The 19,332-nt window shown below is 61.6% G+C and overlaps 1 protein-coding gene across 4 annotated transcripts in view; it reads left to right on the forward strand.

Annotated features, from left to right (window-relative positions):
• ABLIM3 (actin binding LIM protein family member 3) overlaps positions 1–19,332 on the forward strand; it is a 44,293-nt gene that overhangs the window by 24,460 nt on the left and 501 nt on the right. The window contains exons 2-22 of one of the 4 annotated variants that reach the window (XM_063169059.1): positions 2,422–2,559; positions 5,775–5,958; positions 6,044–6,156; positions 8,272–8,398; positions 8,485–8,578; positions 9,402–9,489; positions 9,944–10,002; positions 10,251–10,322; positions 10,656–10,811; positions 11,521–11,550; positions 11,995–12,124; positions 12,799–12,897; positions 14,321–14,371; positions 15,573–15,707; positions 15,949–16,013; positions 16,280–16,427; positions 17,249–17,278; positions 17,641–17,699; positions 18,515–18,575; positions 18,744–18,751; positions 19,200–19,280. In XM_063169059.1, the coding sequence (XP_063025129.1) occupies positions 2,422–2,559; positions 5,775–5,958; positions 6,044–6,156; positions 8,272–8,398; positions 8,485–8,578; positions 9,402–9,489; positions 9,944–10,002; positions 10,251–10,322; positions 10,656–10,811; positions 11,521–11,550; positions 11,995–12,124; positions 12,799–12,897; positions 14,321–14,371; positions 15,573–15,707; positions 15,949–16,013; positions 16,280–16,427; positions 17,249–17,278; positions 17,641–17,699; positions 18,515–18,575; positions 18,744–18,751; positions 19,200–19,280 (1,928 nt within the window). Of the gene's footprint in view, positions 1–2,421; positions 2,560–5,774; positions 5,959–6,043; positions 6,157–8,271; positions 8,399–8,484; positions 8,579–9,401; positions 9,490–9,943; positions 10,003–10,250; positions 10,323–10,655; positions 10,812–11,520; positions 11,551–11,994; positions 12,125–12,798; positions 12,898–14,320; positions 14,372–15,572; positions 15,708–15,948; positions 16,014–16,279; positions 16,428–17,248; positions 17,279–17,640; positions 17,700–18,514; positions 18,576–18,743; positions 19,281–19,332 lie in introns of all 4 variants that reach the window. The other 3 variants (XR_010029499.1, XR_010029500.1, XR_010029501.1) reach the window with 3 other exon arrangements.

A 19,332-nucleotide genomic window follows, 5' to 3' on the forward strand; every position in this document is an offset into this window, starting at 1 on the left:
CCTGCAGGGAACATCCCTGATTTATTCCAGCCTTGGGAAATCCTCCTGGTCCCCTCAGGCAGCTGCAGAGCTCCTGGGCACCCATTACACCAGTAACCATCACAGGAGGTGCTGCATTCCTGCTCTGGGGTGGGGGTTCCCTGCTCCCTTCCTTTTGTGTGGGACCTCAGAGTGATTTAGGTCTGGACTGATTAGTCTCTGCTGGGCTTGCTCCAGGCCTTGTCCCTCCTCTGCTGGCACTTGGTGTCCTTTAGGTACCTCTGAGAGCTCTGGGCTTGCAGGGAAGGGAAATCCCAGCAGCTCCTGGAGGTCAGGGCTGGGTCTGAGCAGTGCAGGAGGCACTGGGAGCTCCCTCACAGCCCATTCCCAGCAGCTCCTGGAAGCCAAAACTGGGTCTGAGCTGTGCAGGAACTTCCTCCCAGCCCATTCCCATCAGTTCCAGGGATGGAGCTCTGCTCCAGGAGGTTCAGCCCCTGTGGCTCTGGGCTCTTGGCGCAGGGAATGGGATTTTACTGTGCCACAGTCTCAATGTCATTTTGACTTTTCCTGCCTGGCTTTTGAAGCTGATAATGGGCTGTTTCTGTTCCCTGTCACTTGATCTGCCCCTGGGTGAGCGAGGAGCCTCTGATGAGTGATCTCCTCTGTCCTGTGCCCCCTGTCCCTGCTCTGCAGGCACTTCACAGGCTGCCTTTCAATCAGCTGCTTCTCCTGTTCCTGGGAATGCAGTTCAGCCCTGGGTCAGAAGAGCTCTGGCCCATTGAAATCCTCCTTTTTGCTGCTTGACCTGCCCAGGTTGTGACTCCCTGTCGGAAATCTTGCAGCAAATAAATCCTGTGGTGCTTGGCGTGGTGTCAGCCTGGCTGGGGCTCCTGCCCTGCCCAGCACTCCTGGGAGGGGCAGGGAGAGCAGGGATTGCTCTGTTTGCTCCATGGGATTGGAAGGGAGAGCAGGAATGGCTCTGTTTGCTCCATGGGTCTGGGAGGGAGAGCAGGAATTGCTCTGTTTGCTCCATGGGATTGGGAGGGAGAGCAGGAATTGCTCTGTTTGCTCCATGGGATTGGGAGGGAGAGCAGGGATTGCTCTGTTTGCTCCATGGGTCTGGGAGGGAGAGCAGGGATTGCTCTGTTTGCTCCATGGGATTGGAAGGGAGAGCAGGGATTGCTCTGTTTGCTCCATGGGATTGGGAGGGAGAGCAGGGATTGCTCTGTTTGCTCCATGGGTCTGGGAGGGAGAGCAGGAATGGCTCTGTTTGCTCCATGGGTCTGGGAGGGAGAGCAGGGATTGCTCTGTTTGCTCCGAGTGTTTGGGAGGGAGAGCAGGGATTGCTCTGTTTGCTCCATGGGTTTGGGAATTGCTTTCAGACACTTAAGCTACAAGAATGTAAAATTTGGTGGGTGATTGGTCAGTCAATGATTTATCATCATAGTTTGTATTTTTGTTTGGTTTTTGGAGGAGGACCAGTTCTGGGGCTAATTTTATGTTTGTTTAGGGGTGGTTGTAGAGTGATGGTTGATTGTCATTTTTGTTAGTAGGAAATATAGAGGAAGGTTAATTGAAAGTGTATTGACGACAAGTGATTTGGATAATGTAGGGATATATGGTTTGATTATTTGATTAAAAAAGTAAAAATCAAACCCTCCCACAGAGCAGGAGGGTTTCATGTGGAGCGTGGGGTGAGGTTGCTGGGCATCCCCTGTGTGTCCCAGAGGGGTGAGGAGTGCAGGTGAAGCCCAGCAGTGTCACTGCAGGACACGAAAGAACACGAGCTCACACCGCTGTTCTCAAGGTGAAGAAAAAAGGGAAGTTTATTTTCTGATCTAACATTTATAGTTTTCCAAGAGGGACAGTGGATTGGAGGGTGACAGTGCCACCTCTCCAATGACACTGGTCAAACCAACAGCCCATCAACTTCTCTTTTATAAAGGAATGCAAAACAATTGAGAAAGAATTGAGAAAGGATACAGACAGAAGGCTAAAAGATAATAATGAAAAACTCATTATCCCTCCAGAGCTTGACAGTGATTGGTCATTAAGTCAAAACAATTCACATGAAACCAATGAAGCAATCACCTGTTGGTAAACAACGTCCAAACACATTCCAAAGCAGCAAAACACAGGAGAAGCAAATGAGATAATTATTGTTTTCCTTTTTCTTTGAGGTTTCTCAGCTTCCCAGGAGAAAATCCTGGCAAAGGGATTTTTCAGAAGAAATTGTTTTCATTTATCTTTGAGGTTTCTGAGTTCCACAGGAGAAAATCCTGGCAAAGGGATTTTTCAGAAAATGTGACAGTGACATCGCCGGGTGCTGTCCCTCAGCGCTGGCCCTGTCACAGCCAGGCTGAGCTCAGTGCAGTGACACCCGGCCATGTGCCCCACCCTAACAGAGCCCTCTCCTCTGTCTCCTGCTCTCCCCCGTTGCAGTTCCCTACCAGCAGAGCCCCTACAGCTCCGGGAGCAGCTCCTCTGCCATCCAGTGCTACCGCTGTGGGGACACCTGCAAGGGCGAGGTCGTGCGCGTGCAGAGCAACCACTTCCACATCCGCTGCTTCACCTGCCAAGGTAGGACCAGGCTCCCCAAAAGGCTCCTGGCCAGGCTGTCCCACAGCCCTGGGGACAGACCTGTAGGTCCCAAACACGCCCATCTGTGTCTGGAGTGGTCATTGTCCCCTTCAGCTGCTCCCAGAGCAGGAGGAGTGTCACGGTGTTCGCAGGGGTCTTATGTTGAAGGGAGAGACTGAGATCTGACTCCATGTTCCAGAAGGCTTGATTTATTATTTTATGATATGTATTACATTAAAACTGTACTAAAAGAATAGAAGAAAAGGTTTCATCAGAAAGCTAGCTAAGCTAAGAATAGAAAAGAATGATAACAAAAGCTTCTGTCCCAGACAGAGTCTAAGCCAGCTGGCTGTGATTGGCCATTAATTAGAAACAACCCTATGAGACCGATCACAGATCCATCCACCTGTTGCATCCCACAGCAGCAGATAATCATTGTTTACATTTTGTTCCTGAGGCCTCTCAGCTTCTCAGGAGGAAAAATCTCAAAGAAAAGATTTTTTGTGAAAAGATGTCTGCGACAGAGGAGGAGCAGGGGGAGGAGGCAGTGCCAGTGGGGGAGATGCCCAGAGCAGCTCCTGACAGAGCTGGGGCTGGGTGACACATCCCTGTGACACCCCTGTGACATCCCTGCCACCTGCCCACGGCCTGCAGCTGGAGCTGGTGCCCCCAGGGCTGGCAGGAGTGCAGCAGAGGTTCTCTGGATGCTGCTGAGCAGCAGGAGAGAGCTGCAGGGCTGTAAAGCTCGTGGTGCAGAGCTGCTGCTGCTGCTCAGCTCCTTTATGGCAGCAGCTGCTCTCAGCCAGCTCCTGCAGGCTGTAAAATTCCCCATTCCAGGGCTCTTTAAAAGCCTCTTCCAAGCTCCCTGTGCCAAGCACGATCCCCATCCCCCTGGTCCCCCTCTTGCCAGAACAGAGGGGTTGGCTGCAGGTGACCCTGTCCCCACCCTGCTGCAGCCCCGTCCCCCATGGGGGCAGCCCCGGGTTTTTGGGACTGGGATCTGTCCTGGGATGCCCTCAGGGCTGCCTTGCACCTGCAGGGCCCCGTGCTGAGCTCACTGCCCTGCCCCAGCCCGGCCTGGAGGCTGCAGCAGGAGCTGAGCATCCAGACAAAGAGCTCAGACAGCTTCAAAGGGAGCAGGAGCCATCAAGGAGAGCCTGGCAGAGCTCACTGCCCGATTTCCAAGTGAAAGGGAATAAATAATGAGAGGAAATCCTCCTGTCTCACCTTCCCTTGCAGCTCTCACCTCCTGCCACCTCTGGCTGGCTCCAGCCGCGCTGAGCTGGCACAGGAGTGAGTGAGGGATGTGCTGTTCCACAGCAAACAGGGCACACAGCAGCCTCATTTTACATTGCATTTCCTTCCTGGTGCTGTCCCCAGCTGCTGGCCTGTCCCTGCGTTGCTGGCCTGTCCCTCGTTGCTGACAGGCTGTTTGGGGGACCCAAATTCCCTGCTGGGTACCCCAAATGTGACCGTGTTCACAGGGGTCTCAGGTTGAGGGGAGAGATGAGGATCTGACTGCATGGTTCAGAAGGTTTAATTTATTATTTTATGATATATATTACATTAAAACTACACTAAAAGAATAGAAGAAAGGATTTCATCAGAAGGCTGGCTAAGAATAGAATAGCAAAGAATGATAACAAAGGCTCTGTCTTGGACTCTCTGTTCAAGCCAGCTGACTGTGATTGGCCATTAATTAGAAACATCTAGCATGAGCTAATCAAAGATTCACCTGTTGCATTCCACAGCAGCAGATAATCAATGTTTACATTTTGTTCCTGAGGCCTCCCAGCTTCTCAGGAAGAAAAATCTTAAAGAAAGGATTTTCCATAACAGATGTCTGTGACACCCAGCCCCGCGGAGCAGCTGGGCCCGGAGATGCCCAGGGCAGGAGCTGCTCCCTGTGCCCTGCAGCTCCAGCTGTCCCCTGCCACCCAGGGACAGCACAGAGGGGCTGAGGGACAAGCACAGACCAAGGTGGGCTGTGCCAGCGGTGCCCGGTCACTCTGGTGTCCCCTCCCCACCCCAAGGGGACAAGCCCAGACCAAGGTGGGCTGTGCCAGCGGTGCCCAGTCACTCTGGTGTCCCCTCCCCACCCCAAGGGGACAAGCCCAGACCAAGGTGGGCTGTGCCAGCGGTGCCTGGTCACTCTGGTGTCCCCTCCCCACCCTGTCACCCTGCAGGATGGGCTGGGCACGGTGCCCACCCTGTGCCAGCCCAGTGCCAGGCTGTGCTGCCCTGCAGGTCCCTCTGGCTGCAGAGGCCGTGGGAGGGAGGGAGGGAGGGAGATGATGCTGAGGCCAGGGCTGGCCACGTCTGCTCGGATTCCTGTGATGGGCTGTGCACCGCCCACGCTCCCCGCAGCAGGGCTGGACACGAGGAGAAACGAGCAGGGAGAGCTCCGAGTGCTGCCAGGAGCCGCTCCCGTCAGGGCAGGGCTCGGTGGCACTGCGGCACGGGGCTGGCAGGGACATCACCCCTCCCCAGCTGTCCCCAGCCCTGCCCTCATCTTCCTCACCCCGCGGAGCGGCTGAGCCCGGGCAGGGCAGCGGGTCCGGGCGGGGATGCCCGGGCCGTGCCCGTGCCCCTCCGTGCTGCAGGAGCGCTGCAGTGCGGGGGCTCTGCCGGCTGCGGGATCCCTGCGGGAGCGGCCCCGTCCCGCAGCCCGACACTGACATCTGCTGGGAGAGCCCAGAGCCCGGCTGGCCAGGGAAACCCTCGGAGATAAATACCTGCAGGCCAGGGAAACCCTGGGAGACAGACACCTGCAGGAGAGGGGAAACCTTGGGAGATAGGAAACCCTGGGAGATGCCTGCAGGAGGAGAGGGAAACCCTGGGAGATGCCTGCAGGTGGCTGGAGAAACCCTTGGAGATAGGAAACCCTGGGAGATGCCTGCAGGAGGAGAGGGAAACCCTGGGAGATGCCTTCAGGAGGCTGGAGAAACCCTTGGAGATAGGAAACCCTGGGAGATGCCTTCAGGAGGAGAGGGAAACCCCCAGAGATGCCTTCAGGAGGCTAGAGAAACCCGTGGAAATAGATACCTGAAGGAGGCAAGGGAAACCCTCAGAGATGCCTGCAGGAGGCTGGAGAAACCCTGGGACATAGGAAAGCCTCAGAGATGCCTGCAGGAGGTGAGGGAAGCCCTGGGAGACAGATGCCTGCAGGAGGCTGGAAAAGGACCCACCCTGACGGCTGCACGTCCTCTCCCCAGTGTGTGGCTGTGACCTGGCCCAGTCAGGTTTCTTCTTCAAGAACCAGGAGTACATCTGCACCCAGGACTACCAGCAGCTGTACGGGACCCGCTGTGACAGCTGTGGGGACTTCATCACCGGCGAGGTCATCTCTGCCCTGGGCAGGACCTACCACCCCAAGTGCTTTGTCTGCAGCACCTGCAGGTCAGTGCCGGCTGCCGCCCCTCTGAGAGGCAGGAGCAGCCCCGGGGGTCCCTGCTGACCCCTCCCCACGTGTCCCTGGACGCAGGAAGCCGTTCCCCATCGGGGACAAGGTGACGTTCAGCGGGAAGGACTGCGTGTGCCAGAACTGCTCCCACGCCCTGCTCAGCACCAAGCCCATCAAGATCCACGGGCCCAGCCGTAAGTTGTGCTGCGCTGGGTGCGCACAGAGGGGCCGCGTGTCCCTGCAGGGGTGACAGGGCGGGTTTGGGGTGACAGGACAGGTTTGGGGTCACCCTGCAGCCCTGCGGAGCCAGGGTATCGCCGAGGGGTGGGAGGAGGGACGGGGCAGTCCTGCAGCTCCAGCCAGGATTGCAGCGGTTTTGGGAACTCCCCTGGCCTGCTGGTGACCTGGGCAGGTGCCACCACGCTGGCAGAGCCCATGGGGAGGTTCTGGAGCTGTGTCCAAGCTGCTCCAAGTGGCTGCCCTGCGAATGCTCCTGGGGCTGTCACAGCACTGGCGTTCCTTGCTGGGTCTGCCAGCACTGAAAGGTTTATTCTGCTCATGCCCTTGCCCTGGTGAACCCCAGAGATCTCCTAAAAGTCAGCTGGAGCGATGGACAAGCTCTTTAGGGTGGGTTTGGCCTTGCTTTTGACCCCAGGTTGGGAGGACCTTCCCTTCCTGCCCTGGGGGTCAGTGCCCGACACAGAGTCCTGCAGCCAAGGCTGGGTGTCACCTGTGCTCCTTGTCACCCAGTCACCACGGTGACACTTCTGGTGGTGGGATTGGTGCTGATGGACCCCTGTGAGCCCCCCAATCTGCCTCCCTGCCCCAGCCCTGGATGGAGGGGACGTGGCAGGGTTGGACTGAGCCAAAGGACAGGAATTCCCTCATCTTCAGGCCAGGCTCTGCCTCCCTCCCGCCTTCCTCTCCCTCCCCATCCCCTTCCCGAGCTGCCGCGGGGTCACCTGAGGACACCACGCCTTGGGGTCACCTGAGGACACCGTGCCCTATTCACAGCAGCTTCAGGCACACAGAGACTGTCCCTGGTGGCCCTGGCAGTGCCACCAGCAGGGTGGCAGGGAGCTGTGCTGCATTCCACAGGGAAGGCATCCCTAGGAGCAGCCTCTCCCTGCAGCCCCAGCCCTGCAGGACCCGAAGGAGGGAGCAGATCCTGCCTTTGTGCAGGGCTCAGAAATGTTCCAGGCGGGGATTTGGGACAGAGCGGGCTGGGCTGGGCTGGGCTGGGCCGGCTGCTGCTGCTTCCCCCGTGGCAGGGATGGGGTTAAACAAAACCCCCTCCAGGCAGCGCTGGAGCCCAGGGGAGGGGAGGACAAGGAGGAATCAAGGTCAGGGCTCCGGGCCCGTGTGCTTCCTGCCGGGAGCCAGGGGAGGAAGGGAAGGGAGGCCGGAGCAGGGCCGGACGCGGGTGGACAGCACGGCCCTTCCTCTGCTGGACGCTTCACCCTTGGGCACCTGCCAGCCCTCGGGGCCCTCCCACAGCCCAGCACAGAGTGAAACAGCCTGGAAAACACCCTGAGGTCATCGAGTCCAAACTGTGACACGGCAGCTCCTCCTCAGCTCAACGCTGGCACTGGGTGCCAGGTCCAGGCTGTGAAACCCAGCAGGGACGGTGACCCAGCCCCTCCTGACCAGTCAGTGCCCAGGCACTGCTTCAGATAAGAGCTTGTTCCCGGTGTCCAGCTGGCCTGGCTCGGACTGGGCACTCCGAGGGAAGCCCAGGGCTGTGGCTGGGTGCCAGAGGTACCTCTGAGGTCCCAAATTTCCTGCGCTGGGGACAAGCAGAGGTGACAGAAATCCACGGTGAAATGATTCCCACGAGGCTGCCTCAGGAGCAGGGTGTTTGTAACAGCATTGTGGGATTTCCGGGTTCCCCAGAGGGAGGAGGAAGGAATGAATCTGACTCCATGTTCTTAGAAGGCAAATTTATTATAATTTATAATTTATTATAATTTATTGTGTTATTAAACTATACTAAAGAATAGAGAAAGGATACACACAGAAGGCTGAGATACTAATGAAAACTCATGACTCCTTCCAGAGTCCCAACACAGCTGGACCAGCAAAACACAGGAGAAGCAAATCAGATAATTATTGTTTTCATTTTTCTCTGAGGCTTCTCAGCTTCCCAGGAGAAAATCCTGGGTGAGGGGGTTTTTGAGAAAATATGATGGTGACACAGCATCATCCCCGGCTCATCCTCCAGGGCAGGGCTTTCCCCTGGGGGTGAGGGCACTGCCAGGGCTGTCACAGGGGTGTCCTTGCAGTGCCCACATCCCCTCCTGTCCCCCCAGACTGCGCTGGCTGCAAGGAGGAGATCAAGCAGGGCCAGTCCCTGCTGGCCCTGGAGAAGCAGTGGCACGTCAGCTGCTTCAAGTGCCAAACGTGCGGGGTCATCCTCACCGGCGAGTACATCAGCAAGTGAGTGCCACCTGGGGGCTGGGGCGGGGCTGGGGCAGGGCTGGCACTCCCCTGGCACCCACCCACCCCTCTGTGCCTCTCCCCAGGGATGGCATCCCCTACTGCGAGTCCGACTACCACGCCCAGTTCGGCATCAAGTGCGAGACCTGCGACCGCTACATCAGCGGCCGTGTCCTGGAGGTGAGTGAGTGCCAGGCCCTGGAGGTGAGTGCCAGGCCCTGGAGGTGAGTGAGTGCCAGGCACTGGAGGTGAGTGAGTGCCAGGCACTGGAGGTGAGTGAGTGCCAGGCCCTGGAGGTGAGTGAGTGCCAGGCCCTGGAGGTGAGTGAGTGCCAGGCCCTGGAGGTGAGTGAGTGCCAGGCCCTGGAGGTGAGTGCCAGGCCCTGGAGGTGAGTGAGTGCCAGGCACTGGAGGTGAGTGAGTGCCCGGTCCTGGAGGTGAGTGAGTGCCCGGTCCTGGAGGTGAGTGAGTGCCCGGTCCTGGAGGTGAGTGAGTGCCAGGCACTGGAGGTGAGTGAGTGCCAAGTCCTGGAGGTGAGTGCCAGGCCCTGGAGGTGAGTGAGTGCCAGGCCCTGGAGGTGAGTGAGTGCCAGGCCCTGGAGGTGAGTGAGTGCCAGGCCCTGGAGGTGAGCGAGTGCCAGGCCCTGGAGGTGAGTGAGTGCCCGGTCCTGGAGGTGAGTGAGTGCCAGGCCCTGGAGGTGAGTGCCAGGTCCTGGAGGTGAGTGAGTGCCAGGCCCTGGAGGTGAGTGCCAGGTCCTGGAGGTGAGTGCCCTGCTGCTCTGGCACCCCTGGCTCTGCTTGCTGTGGGAGGTTTTGAGGAGAGCAGAATGTCCTGCAAGTGGGGATGAAGCTGTCTCTGGTTTCTCCATGGGACGTGGAGGCCTCTGGGGACACCCCAGTTTGCTCACTGGTCACTGTGAGGGTGGCAGGGTCACTCAGGGACAGGGGACAGGGCCAGGCCAGCGTGTCCTGCCTGGCTCAGGCTCCTCTCTGCTCCCCTCGCAGGCAGGAGGGAAGCACTACCACCCCACCTGTGCCAGATGTGTGCGCTGCCACCAGATGTTCACAGAGGGAGAGGAGATGTACCTGACAGGTAACATGGGGGGTTTGGGTTCTCCTGGCACCTCCTGACAAGGGTCTTGGTGTGTGCAGTGCCAGGGATCCTCTCCCACAGCTCTCCAGCTGCTGTGTGCACAAATCCCTGCTCGCCATGAGCCCTGCCCCTGAGCTGGGAACTCCTCCTCTCCCTGCACACCTGGGCACAGCCCAACCTCTGCTCACTGAGCCCAAACATGGGGCTGTTGTGGTGTCCCCAGCTCGGTGTCACCCCAGTTTAACCAGCAGCAACTGGTTGGGCCGCCCCAAATCCACCTGAGTTTGCTGTCCCAGCTGAGGCTTGGCCCTGCCCTGCTCCATTCCCTGTCACAGACACTCAGTCCTCACTGCCCTGCACGCTCCTGTGGCACTGCTGGAGGTGGCAGGGGGACCTGGCTGTGCCCTGGCAGGGGGTGGCAGTGTGTGAGCACTGTCCCTTTGCTGCCCTGCAGGCTCTGAGGTGTGGCACCCCATCTGCAAGCAGGCAGCCAGAGCAGAGAAGAAGCTGAAGGTAGGCACCAGGGTGACGGGCATGTCACCAGGGTGAGGGGTGGCACGTCCCAGGTGCCATTGTCCTGTGGCCCTGCTGGAGCTGAACTGTTCTGGCAGTGCCCACAGCTGGGGTGGCTTCCTGAGGCTGCCCAGAGGATGGTGGCTGGGGCTGTGACAGTGACATTCAGCCCCAAGCCATCAATCTGCCTGCTCAGGGGTCCCTCCTTGCCCTGCCCTCACCTGCCCTCCCCGTTTGTGCCTCCACAGCACAGAAGGACGTCAGAAACCTCCATCTCGCCCCCTGGCTCCAGCATTGGCTCCCCAAACCGTGTCATCTGTGTAAGTGCAGCCTGCCCTCCCCAGAGCAGCTGCTCTTCCGTGGGACAAGCCCAGAATTTGGGGACAGCACGGACAAATCCCCCTGTCCCTGCAGCACGCTGTGCCCCCAGTGCCATGGCACAGCTCAGGGGCATAGGAGGGGCACAGCCCTGCCCTCCCAGCTCCTCTGCCCTCCCCTGCTGCCTCCCGGGCCTCTCCTCTGCCCTGTCCCTGCTGCTGGGGTGGCACTGAGCTCTGTCTGCCCTGTGCTGGCTCCACACTGCGCTCCAGCCTCCCCTCCCTTCTCTCCTCCTCTTCCTTTCCATCTCCGTGTCTGTCTCTCCCTCTCCCCAGGCTAAAGTGGATAATGAGATCCTTAATTACAAAGACCTGGCAGCTCTTCCCAAGATTAAAGCCATCTATGAGGTGCAGCGTCCCGACCTCATTTCCTACGAGCCCTATCACAGATACACGTCGGACGAGACGCTGGAGAGATATAGCTATGGGGAGGTACTGACAGAGCTGTGGGGAGGAGCCGAGGCTGCAGGAGCCCTGCTGGGGGGCAGGAACGGCCCCAGGCTGGGCACAGCTCTGGGGGGCTCCTCCATGCCAGGGGGAGCCGTGCAGGGAGGCAGGAGTGGGGCAGGGCCTGCCCAGGGCTTGGGGAGGGTCGGTGATGGAGCTGAAGGGATGCTGCTGTAGTCAGAGAGATCCCAGTGGGCTCAGGGCTGTGTGAGAGGAGTGATGGGCAGGGAATGCACCCTCACAGCCCTGGCCATGGCCCTGGCAGGCAGTCCTGCCTGCAGCACCTCTGGGGCACCTCTGGGGCACCCAAAGTGGTGCTGGAAGAGGATTTGGTGGCAGCAGCACCTGAAGAGGATTTGGGGGCAGCACCTGCAGAGGATTTGGCAGCAGCCCCTCTCCCATGCCCACCCCGATGTTCTGCCACAAGCCTGGTGTCCTGCAGCCCACCAGGAGTGTGCAGGCAGCGTGGCCATGGCCCTGTGTGCCTCCCCCTCTCCACAGAGGTGTCTGAGAGCTGCTGATTGCTCCCGCCAGTTCCTCTCCTGGCCAGCTCAGCTCTGGCTGCGCCCCCAGTGTACCCCAGGCAATCCAGCTGCTGTGGGAGCCCAGTCTGTCCCTGTCCTCCTAACCATGTGCTGTCTCTCTCTCTCTCTCTCTGTGTTTTCCTCCTCACTTTGCCTCCTGCTGCCTGCAGTCCCTGGGGACCCTCTCCCCATACTCACAGGTAATGTCCCTGTGGGCACTGGGTCTGTCACCTGCTGCTGCCCCAGCGTGTCCCCCTGCCCAGAGCCTCTGCTGTCCGTGCCCTGGGCTGGAGGCTGTCCCAGGGTGTGGGGTGACAGGGGAGGGGGGCTGTTGTGTCTGTCTGGCCCCACAGAGAGCAGGGTGAAAGCCCTTCCTGGCAGAATGGCCCCATGGAGGGAGCCCCAGTGACTGGGGACAAGTTCAAGGGAAGGGGACAATCTCCAGGCACAAACCTCTGTCACCGGCTCCAAACCCTGGGCTGTGCTGCCCGCGCCTTGGCAGGGCAGGCTGGGGACCCGTGCAGCCTCAGGGGACACTCGGAGCCAGTGCCAGTGTCACACACGGGGCACCCCCAGGCAGGGACCCACCACGGGACACCCCCCGTGCCAGCCTAACCCCGCTCTCCACACCCTCCCCACGCCAGGACATCTACGAGAGCTTCGACCCGCGGCAGAGGCGAGCCTCCAGCCCCGGCTACATCGACTCCCCCACCTACAGCCGCCAGGGCATGTCCCCCACCATGCCCAGGTCCCCCCACCACTTCTACCGCTCAGGTGAGGATCTGGGCTGCGGCCCCACCGCCAGGGGGAGAGAGGATCACAAAAACATCGCTGCCATTTATTTCTGCGCTTTCTCATCCGGCCAGGGCAGGCGGCCTGGGGTGGCCCGTGATGGCAGCAGTGCCAGCTCTGCCCATCCTCTGTTCTCCACACTCCTGTGAGCAGCAAGGAGAGGCCAAGGGGGATTTGGGGCTCGGGCAGGATGGGATGGGAGGCAGTGGCCTCCAGCTCTGGTGCAGACCCCTCGGCTGCCCTGGCGGCTCTGCGAGGGGCACGCAGCCGATGTTTGTGCCCGGGGAGCTCCTTGCGCACGGAGCACGGCGGGGAGCAGAGCATGCCTGGGCCGTGTCTCCCGTCCTCTGGAGCTGCGGAGGAAGGACTGGAACCCTCTGAGCTCACCGAGAGCCCCCTGCACGGCCAGGGGCTCCTCAGTGCCTCTGCAGCACGCTCGGCTTTTCCCAGCCCCGCTCCGGGCCGTGCTCTGCACCCCGGGGATGCGGGACGTGCCCCGCTCCATCAGCGCCGCTCCCGGCCCGCACATCCCCGTCACTGCCGCTCGCCCGGCTCACCGCCGCTGCTCTAACACCGCCGCATTTAACACCCATTTTCTTCTGCCTCTTGTTCTCTCTCTCGGTCACTCACGGCTGCTTCTGCTGGGCCCCGCGCAGGCACCGAGAGCGGGCGCAGCTCCCCCTACTATAGCCAGTTAGATGTGAGGTCCTCCACTCCAACCTCATACCAAGCGCCCAAGCATTTCCACATCCCAGGTAGGCTCCGGAGCGCGCCGCTGCCCGGGGAGCCGTGTCCGTGGCATGCCCGCATGTGCCGTGCCCGCTGTGTCGCATGCCCAGCTCCGCCGCCTGCCTAGAGCCAGGATCGACCCCTGGGAGAGGCCATCCATAAACAGGACCTTGAACCCTCCTCCTCCTCCTCCCCATCACCACCCGGAGGTCCCGGAGCCTCCCGGAGCCCGCTCGGTCCTTGCAGCATCCCTCTTCTTCCTCCTCCGCCCTGCCCTCCCTCCACTGCTCCCCACACCGAGATGAGTGTCCTGGTGAGATCCTGTCCCCATCCCTGCCTCCCCCAGGGTCACAGCCTGTCTGCCAGAGGCCTTTGCGCAGCCCTCCGCTACAGATGACTATTTTATACCCCCCTAGGGCCCGCCGCTCCCTCCCCCCAGCGTGCGCTGGGCTTGCCAGATGCCTGCTCCCCTTCTGCAGGGATTGCAGGGGGCCACCAGGTAAGGGCCACCCCGCCCCGGCCACGCACAGCCCCCGGGGACGGGGCAGGAAGGGACAGGGGGCTGGGGAGCAGGCAGAGCTGCCCATTGTCACCCCTCGGCAGGGTCAGACCCCGCAGCGCCCACCCAGCTGGGGCATCTCCCCGTGCCCCGAGAGCCTGGCACCCTCCCCGGGGCATCGCCAGTGCTCTGAGCACACCCGGAGGCTCCTCCAGCTCCGCTCCCACCCCATCCCTGCCCATCCCATCCCTTCCCTGCCCTGTCCATCCCATCCCTGCCCATCCCATCCCTTCCCTGCCCATCCCATCCCTTCCCTGCCCATCCCATCCCTGCCCTGTCCATCCCTGCCCATCCCTGCGGTGTTTATGGATGGCCCCCTCCCTGCTCCAGCTCGCTTTCCCTCCCGACTCGCTCTTTTCTCTCTCTGTGCTGTGCAAAGAGGCTTTGGCTGACGCTGGCTCGCCCCAGGTAGCTCGCAGGCGGTGCTGGCACCCCCAGAACGGTGCCCGGCTGCCAGGCTGTGCCCCTGCCCCCGGTGCATGCTGTCGCTGGGTGCTCGCTGCATGTCCTGGCACTGCTGGGCAGCCGGGACCGCGCTCCGTGCCAGGGCTGCCGGCCCGGGGCACTCCCGGACACTCCCGGATCCCTCCCGGAGCCTTCCGGGGCCTTCCCGGATCCCTCCTTGGGCCCTCCCGGGGCCCTCCCGGAGATGCCAGCCCGGATCCCTGCCGGGGCACTCCAGGATCCCTCAGGGAGCCTCCCTGGATCCCTCTCTGGCCCTCCCGGGTCACTCCCGGTGCACTGGAGGGCCCGGGGGTGTCTCTGTGATGGAACTGTGACCTGAGGGTGGTGGCACCGGCAGGACCCGTGTCCTGTGCTCTCCCAGCACGCCCGCACTCACCTCCCTCTCTCCCTTCTTCCTTCCCTTTCTCTCTCTCTTGTCCCATCAGCTGCTGGCGAGAGCAACATCTACAGGAAACCGCCCATCTACAAGCGGCACGGTACGGTCTGTCTGTCTGTCTGTCCGTCCCTGTCCCCCTGTCACCCCTGAGCGTGCCCTGTGCCCAGGGGCTGGGTGGGAGATGGGGCAGGCAGCAGGGTGTGGGCTGGGCTCTGGTGGGGTGTTCCTGCTCTGGGCAGCAGGGAGGGATCACAGCTGTGACTTTGGAGCATCCCTGTGGTGAGGGATGCAGCAAAGGCTGGCAGGGACACCAGGGATGGCTGTGGCAGGGGGAGCGGGGCCTTGGTGGGTAAGGGAGTCGGAGCAGCCTCGGAAAAGGGATGAAAAAAGCAATTTGCAGTTGAAAATGCAGCCCTGGAGAAAATGCAGCCCGTCGTGGGCGGCTGCTCCAGCGTGTAACAGGCCTGGGGGTGTTGCAGGATGGGGAGGGTGCTTGGTGACCCTCGGTGTTGGGTGGCTCTTGGTGTTTGGGTGGCCCTCGGGGCTTGGTGGCTCTCAGTGTTTGGTGGCTCTCAGAGGGGCTGGCTGGCTCTGTCCCCTCCTGCTCCTGCTCACGGAGGGACAGCAGCTCCCCTGGGCGGTAACTGTGTCTGTCTCCTCTCTCTCCCTGCTCTCCCCTCCCTCCTGCCCGTCTCCCACTGCCTGCTGCTGCCTGCTCCTGCTGCTGTAAGTACTGCTGGGTGCCCTGTGCCTGCCAGGCTCTGCCACCTCCTGGCCCCGCTGCTCCTTCCCCTGTCACCCTCCCGGCCTCTGGTGCAGCCGAGCTCCCCCCGGGCTCCCCCGTGCGCTATCGAGGCTCTGTCCCCAGCCCGAGCAGCCTGTGTGTCCCTGCCATGAGGAGCCACCCCTGCCGGAGCCCCTCTGCCGCCATCTGTCCCTGGCAGAGCCCAGAGAGCCCCGTCCCTGCTGGGGCTGAGCCTTCCTCCATCCCCTCTGTCACCTCCCGGGGACAGCACAGCACAGCCTGGTGGCGCTGCTGGCCCTGGATGAGCACGGTGCAGGACACAGCCCTTGTGGTGCCGTGGGCTCTCAGCCATTTGGGTCCCTTCCCAGCCACCCCAGTGACATCCCCTGCTTGTCACCGTCCCCTCTGTCTGCCTCAGCAGTTGAACTGATTATTCCCAGCTCTGTCCGTGCCCAGCCACAAATCCCTGGCAGTCCTGGGGAGGGAAGAGGATCTGCCTTGGTTTGGGGGGGATCTCTGCAGATCCTCACCCTGGCTCTGTCCCCTCCTTCTGCAGACACCCCCTCTGCAGCCACCAAGAGCAAAACCAGCGAGGACATCGCTCAGTCATCCAAGTACAGCCCTGCCTACTCCCCTGACCCCTACTACCACTCTGAGTCTGAGTACTGGTCCTTCCAGGGCTCACCCAAAGGTAACAAATCCCCCTTGGGCTGGGACGAAGGGAAACCCATTCCTGCTCCACGTTTTCTGGGAGGAAACCCCGCTTTGAGTTGGGTCTGGACACAAAACTGGGGTTGGGCTGAGATACCTGCCAAGGTGACCCCAAAACCCAAGGAGTGTCCAGGAGCCAACTGTCCCCACGGAGCTGGGGACTCCCCTCTCCCTGCCTGTCCCCCTTTGTCCCCACCTGAGCCCTGTGTGTCTCCCTGCAGCTCCCCGGGCCCGGAGGTTCTCCTCAGGTGGGGAGGAGGACGGGTACGACCGGGGCATGCACAAGGTGAGTGCCAGCCCTGCTGGGCACAGCCAGCACCAAACTGTCCCCAGCTGGCCCAGCCACCCCAGAGGGTGCCACCACCATCCCCATGGCCCTGGGCCATCTGTCCCCTCCTGGCCACCCCCGTCAGAGGCTCTGAAGGAGGGGACAGCATCCCCCTGCCCAGGAGATGCCCGGCCCATGCCAGGGGATGCTGTGCCCTCCTGCGGGTGCCAGGGAGGGCTGGGCAGGCACAGGAAGGGTGGCAGGTGGCTTTTCCCCCCTGGCAGATCCAGAGTGGCATCGGGAGGCTGATCCTGAGGGAGGAGATGAAGGCTCGCTCCAACTCCTACGCAGACCCCTGGACCCCCCCCCGCAGCTCGGCCAGCAGCAGGGAGGCCCTGCACACCGTGGGCTACGAGGGCTCCCTCAATGGCTGTAAGGCTGTCCCTCTGTCCTTCTGTCCCTCCGTCCCACCCACCACAGCCCCAGCCCCTCGGGAGGGGTGGAGGGGGAGGAATGGGATGAGGAAAGGGCTGATGAAGATGCTGGGCATGGAGCTGGGCATGGAACTGGGCATGGAGCTGGGCTCTTTGCCTCTCTGGAGGGCCCCATCCACCCCCTGTGCCCCAGCTGGGATGGGGCATTGCCCAGGGGGCAGCCTGGAGTGCCTGAGGGGTCCCTTGGGGGTCTGGCAGCACAGCCATGCCCAGGTGCTGTCACCTGGTCTGGGATGGCCCCCCAGGGCTGCCTCGCTCACCTTGCTCTTCTCACAGAGCCCCCCGGGCCCCCAGCCCTGCCCTTGGGGGGCACTTGAGAGCCTGGCAGCACAGCTGGCCATGCCCGTTCCATGCTCTCCTGGCAGCACAGCTGGCCCTGCCCGTTCCCTGCCCTCCTGGCAGCACAGCTGGCCCTGCCCATTCTGTGCTCTCCTGGCAGCACAGCTGGCCCTGCCCGTTCCATGCCCTCCCTCCTCGTGGCACAGCTGGCCCTGCCCGTTCCATGCTCTCCTGGCAGCACAGCTGGCCCTGCCCGTTCCCTGCTCTCCTGGCAGCACAGCTGGCCATGCCCATTCCCTGCCCTCCTGGCAGCACAGCTGGCCATGCCCGTTCCATGCCCTCCCTCCTCGTGGCACAGCTGCCCTGGTGGAGCTGGCTGGGGGTGCTCAGGGAGCCCCGGGAGCCCCAGGGAGGGTCTGTGGGGCTGGGGCTGGTGCTGTGCATGGATGGGGCCCTGACAGAGCTCTGCTCTCCCTGCAGCTCCCCGCACCCATTACCTGGCTGACAGCGGTGAGTGCCTGAGCCCAGCCCTCCCCAGCCCCTCCGGGGATCCTGAGCTGAGCGGGAGGAGCTGCTGGGCCCTGGGAGGGGAGAAGGGAAGCCGAAAGGAGCCCTCGAAAGCTGGGTTAGGACAGAGCTGGTGCAGGGCAGAGAGGATGAGAGGGGGAGCTGGGAGAGGAGAATGGGTTCTCTGGAGGGTGAGGTGGGAGGGTGCCATGGGAAGGGGATTTTGGGGACAGAAATATCAGCACGGGCTGGAAATGAGCTGGAGCTGGGAGGAGACAGAGCTGGGAGCACAGGGGCAGAGGGTGGGCGCTGTCCTGGGCTGTCATTGCTGCTTTTCCCTGATGGAATTGGTGCCTTCTTTGCAGATCCCCTCATTTCTAAATCGGCCTCGCTCCCTGCCTACAGGAGGAACGGGCTGCACAGGGTGAGTGCCTCCTGCTGCTGCCAGGCCTTCCCCCTTGTGCCAGCCATTCCCCATTGTGCCAGGCCTTCCCCCTTGTGCCAGCCATTCCCCATTGTGCCAGCCATTCCCCATTGTGCCAGGCTTTCCCTGTTGTGCCAGCCATTCCCCATTGTGCCAGGCCTTCCCCATTGTGCCAGCCATTCCCCATTGTGCCAGGCTTTCCCTATTGTGCCAGGCCTTCCCCATTGTGCCAGGCCTTCCCCATTGTGCCAGGCCTTCCCCCTTCTCCCAGGCATTCCCCCTTCTCCCAGGCATTCCTAATCTCCAAGGCATTCCTCAATCTCACAGGCATTCCTCCCTCTTCCAGGCTTTCCCAAATCTCTTCTCCCACGCATTCCCCATTGTCCCAGGCTCCTCCAAGCCCCCAGTGCTCCCTTTCCATCACTGGGATCTCCTGTTTCCCCCTCCTCTGCATCCCTGCTGTCACTGCTGCCCTGTGCCAATCCAAAATTCTTATTATCATTAATAATCATTATTTATTGGTGTCCAAAGAGCCCTGTCCAGGCAGTGTCTGCCCTGAAACTCCCACAGAGCAAATCCAGAGGGATGCTGGTGTTGCTTTCCCCCAGAAGAGCTTTGCTTTGTGTCCTGGGGTTGTTTGGGATCAGGAGCTCCGGGCCGCTCACTTCACCTCCCTGTGCCTCAGTTTCCCTGCTGCAGGGTGGGAACCCGGGTGTCCCCCCTGGGGACGTGGGAGGTGCCCCTGGGCTGTCTGGAGGAGCCTCCCTCCCTCTCTCAGCCCCTCTCTCTCTGTCCGTCTGTCCTTCCCTCTGCAGCCTCCCAGCGCGGAGCTGTTCCACTACGACAGCACCAACGCCGTCAACTGGGGCATGCGAGGTGAGGGGGGGCACCGGGACACCTTGGGGACACCCTGAGGGGCTGCCAACCCCCCCAGGCAGCTCTGCAGGACGATGGGGTCCGCCCAGGCAGCCCCGGGGCAGGGTGGTGGCAGCAGAGCTGGGGCTCACGTCTGTCTGTCTGTCTGTCTGTCTGCTCTCCCCACAGAGTACAAGGTAAGAGCCTTCTGCTGCGAGGAGAGGCCACCAGCCAGAGCCCCAGGGATGTGTCCGTGTGTCCCCAGGCTCTGCAGAGGGAAACTCAGCCCTCTGCCTTTGTTCTGCTCCATCCTGGACCTGGCAGCCCCATCCCAGCGCCGTGGGGCTCACACCAGAGCCCCTTCCCTGCCCAGGTGCTGCTGAGCACAATTGTCCCCTGGGTGAGGAGCAGAGCAGGGGCTGTGCTGCTCACACCCTGCCTGGGTCACTCCTGCTGGTTGTTCCAGAGCCACCACAGAGCTCCGGGGTGGATCAGAGTCACCCTGAGAGCAGCTCCCACCTCTCCTTGTCCCACCCGGGCTCTGCAGGCAGCTGTGCCACCCAAGCCCTGTTAAATGCAGGGGGCAGGAGGCCTTGCCCTTGTTCCCAAGGGTGCCCCAGTGTCCCTGTCCCTGTCCCTGTGCAGATTTACCCCTACGAGCTGCTCCTGGTGAAGACGAGGGGGAGGAACCAGCTGCCCAAAGACGTGGACAGGACTCGGTTAGAGGTGAGAGGAGCCCTGGGCACAGCCAGGGCACAGAGGGAGCTGATCCCATGGG

The sequence above is a fragment of the Melospiza melodia genome, chromosome 14, assembly GCF_035770615.1.
Source record: "Melospiza melodia melodia isolate bMelMel2 chromosome 14, bMelMel2.pri, whole genome shotgun sequence".
NCBI lineage: Eukaryota > Metazoa > Chordata > Aves > Passeriformes > Passerellidae > Melospiza > Melospiza melodia.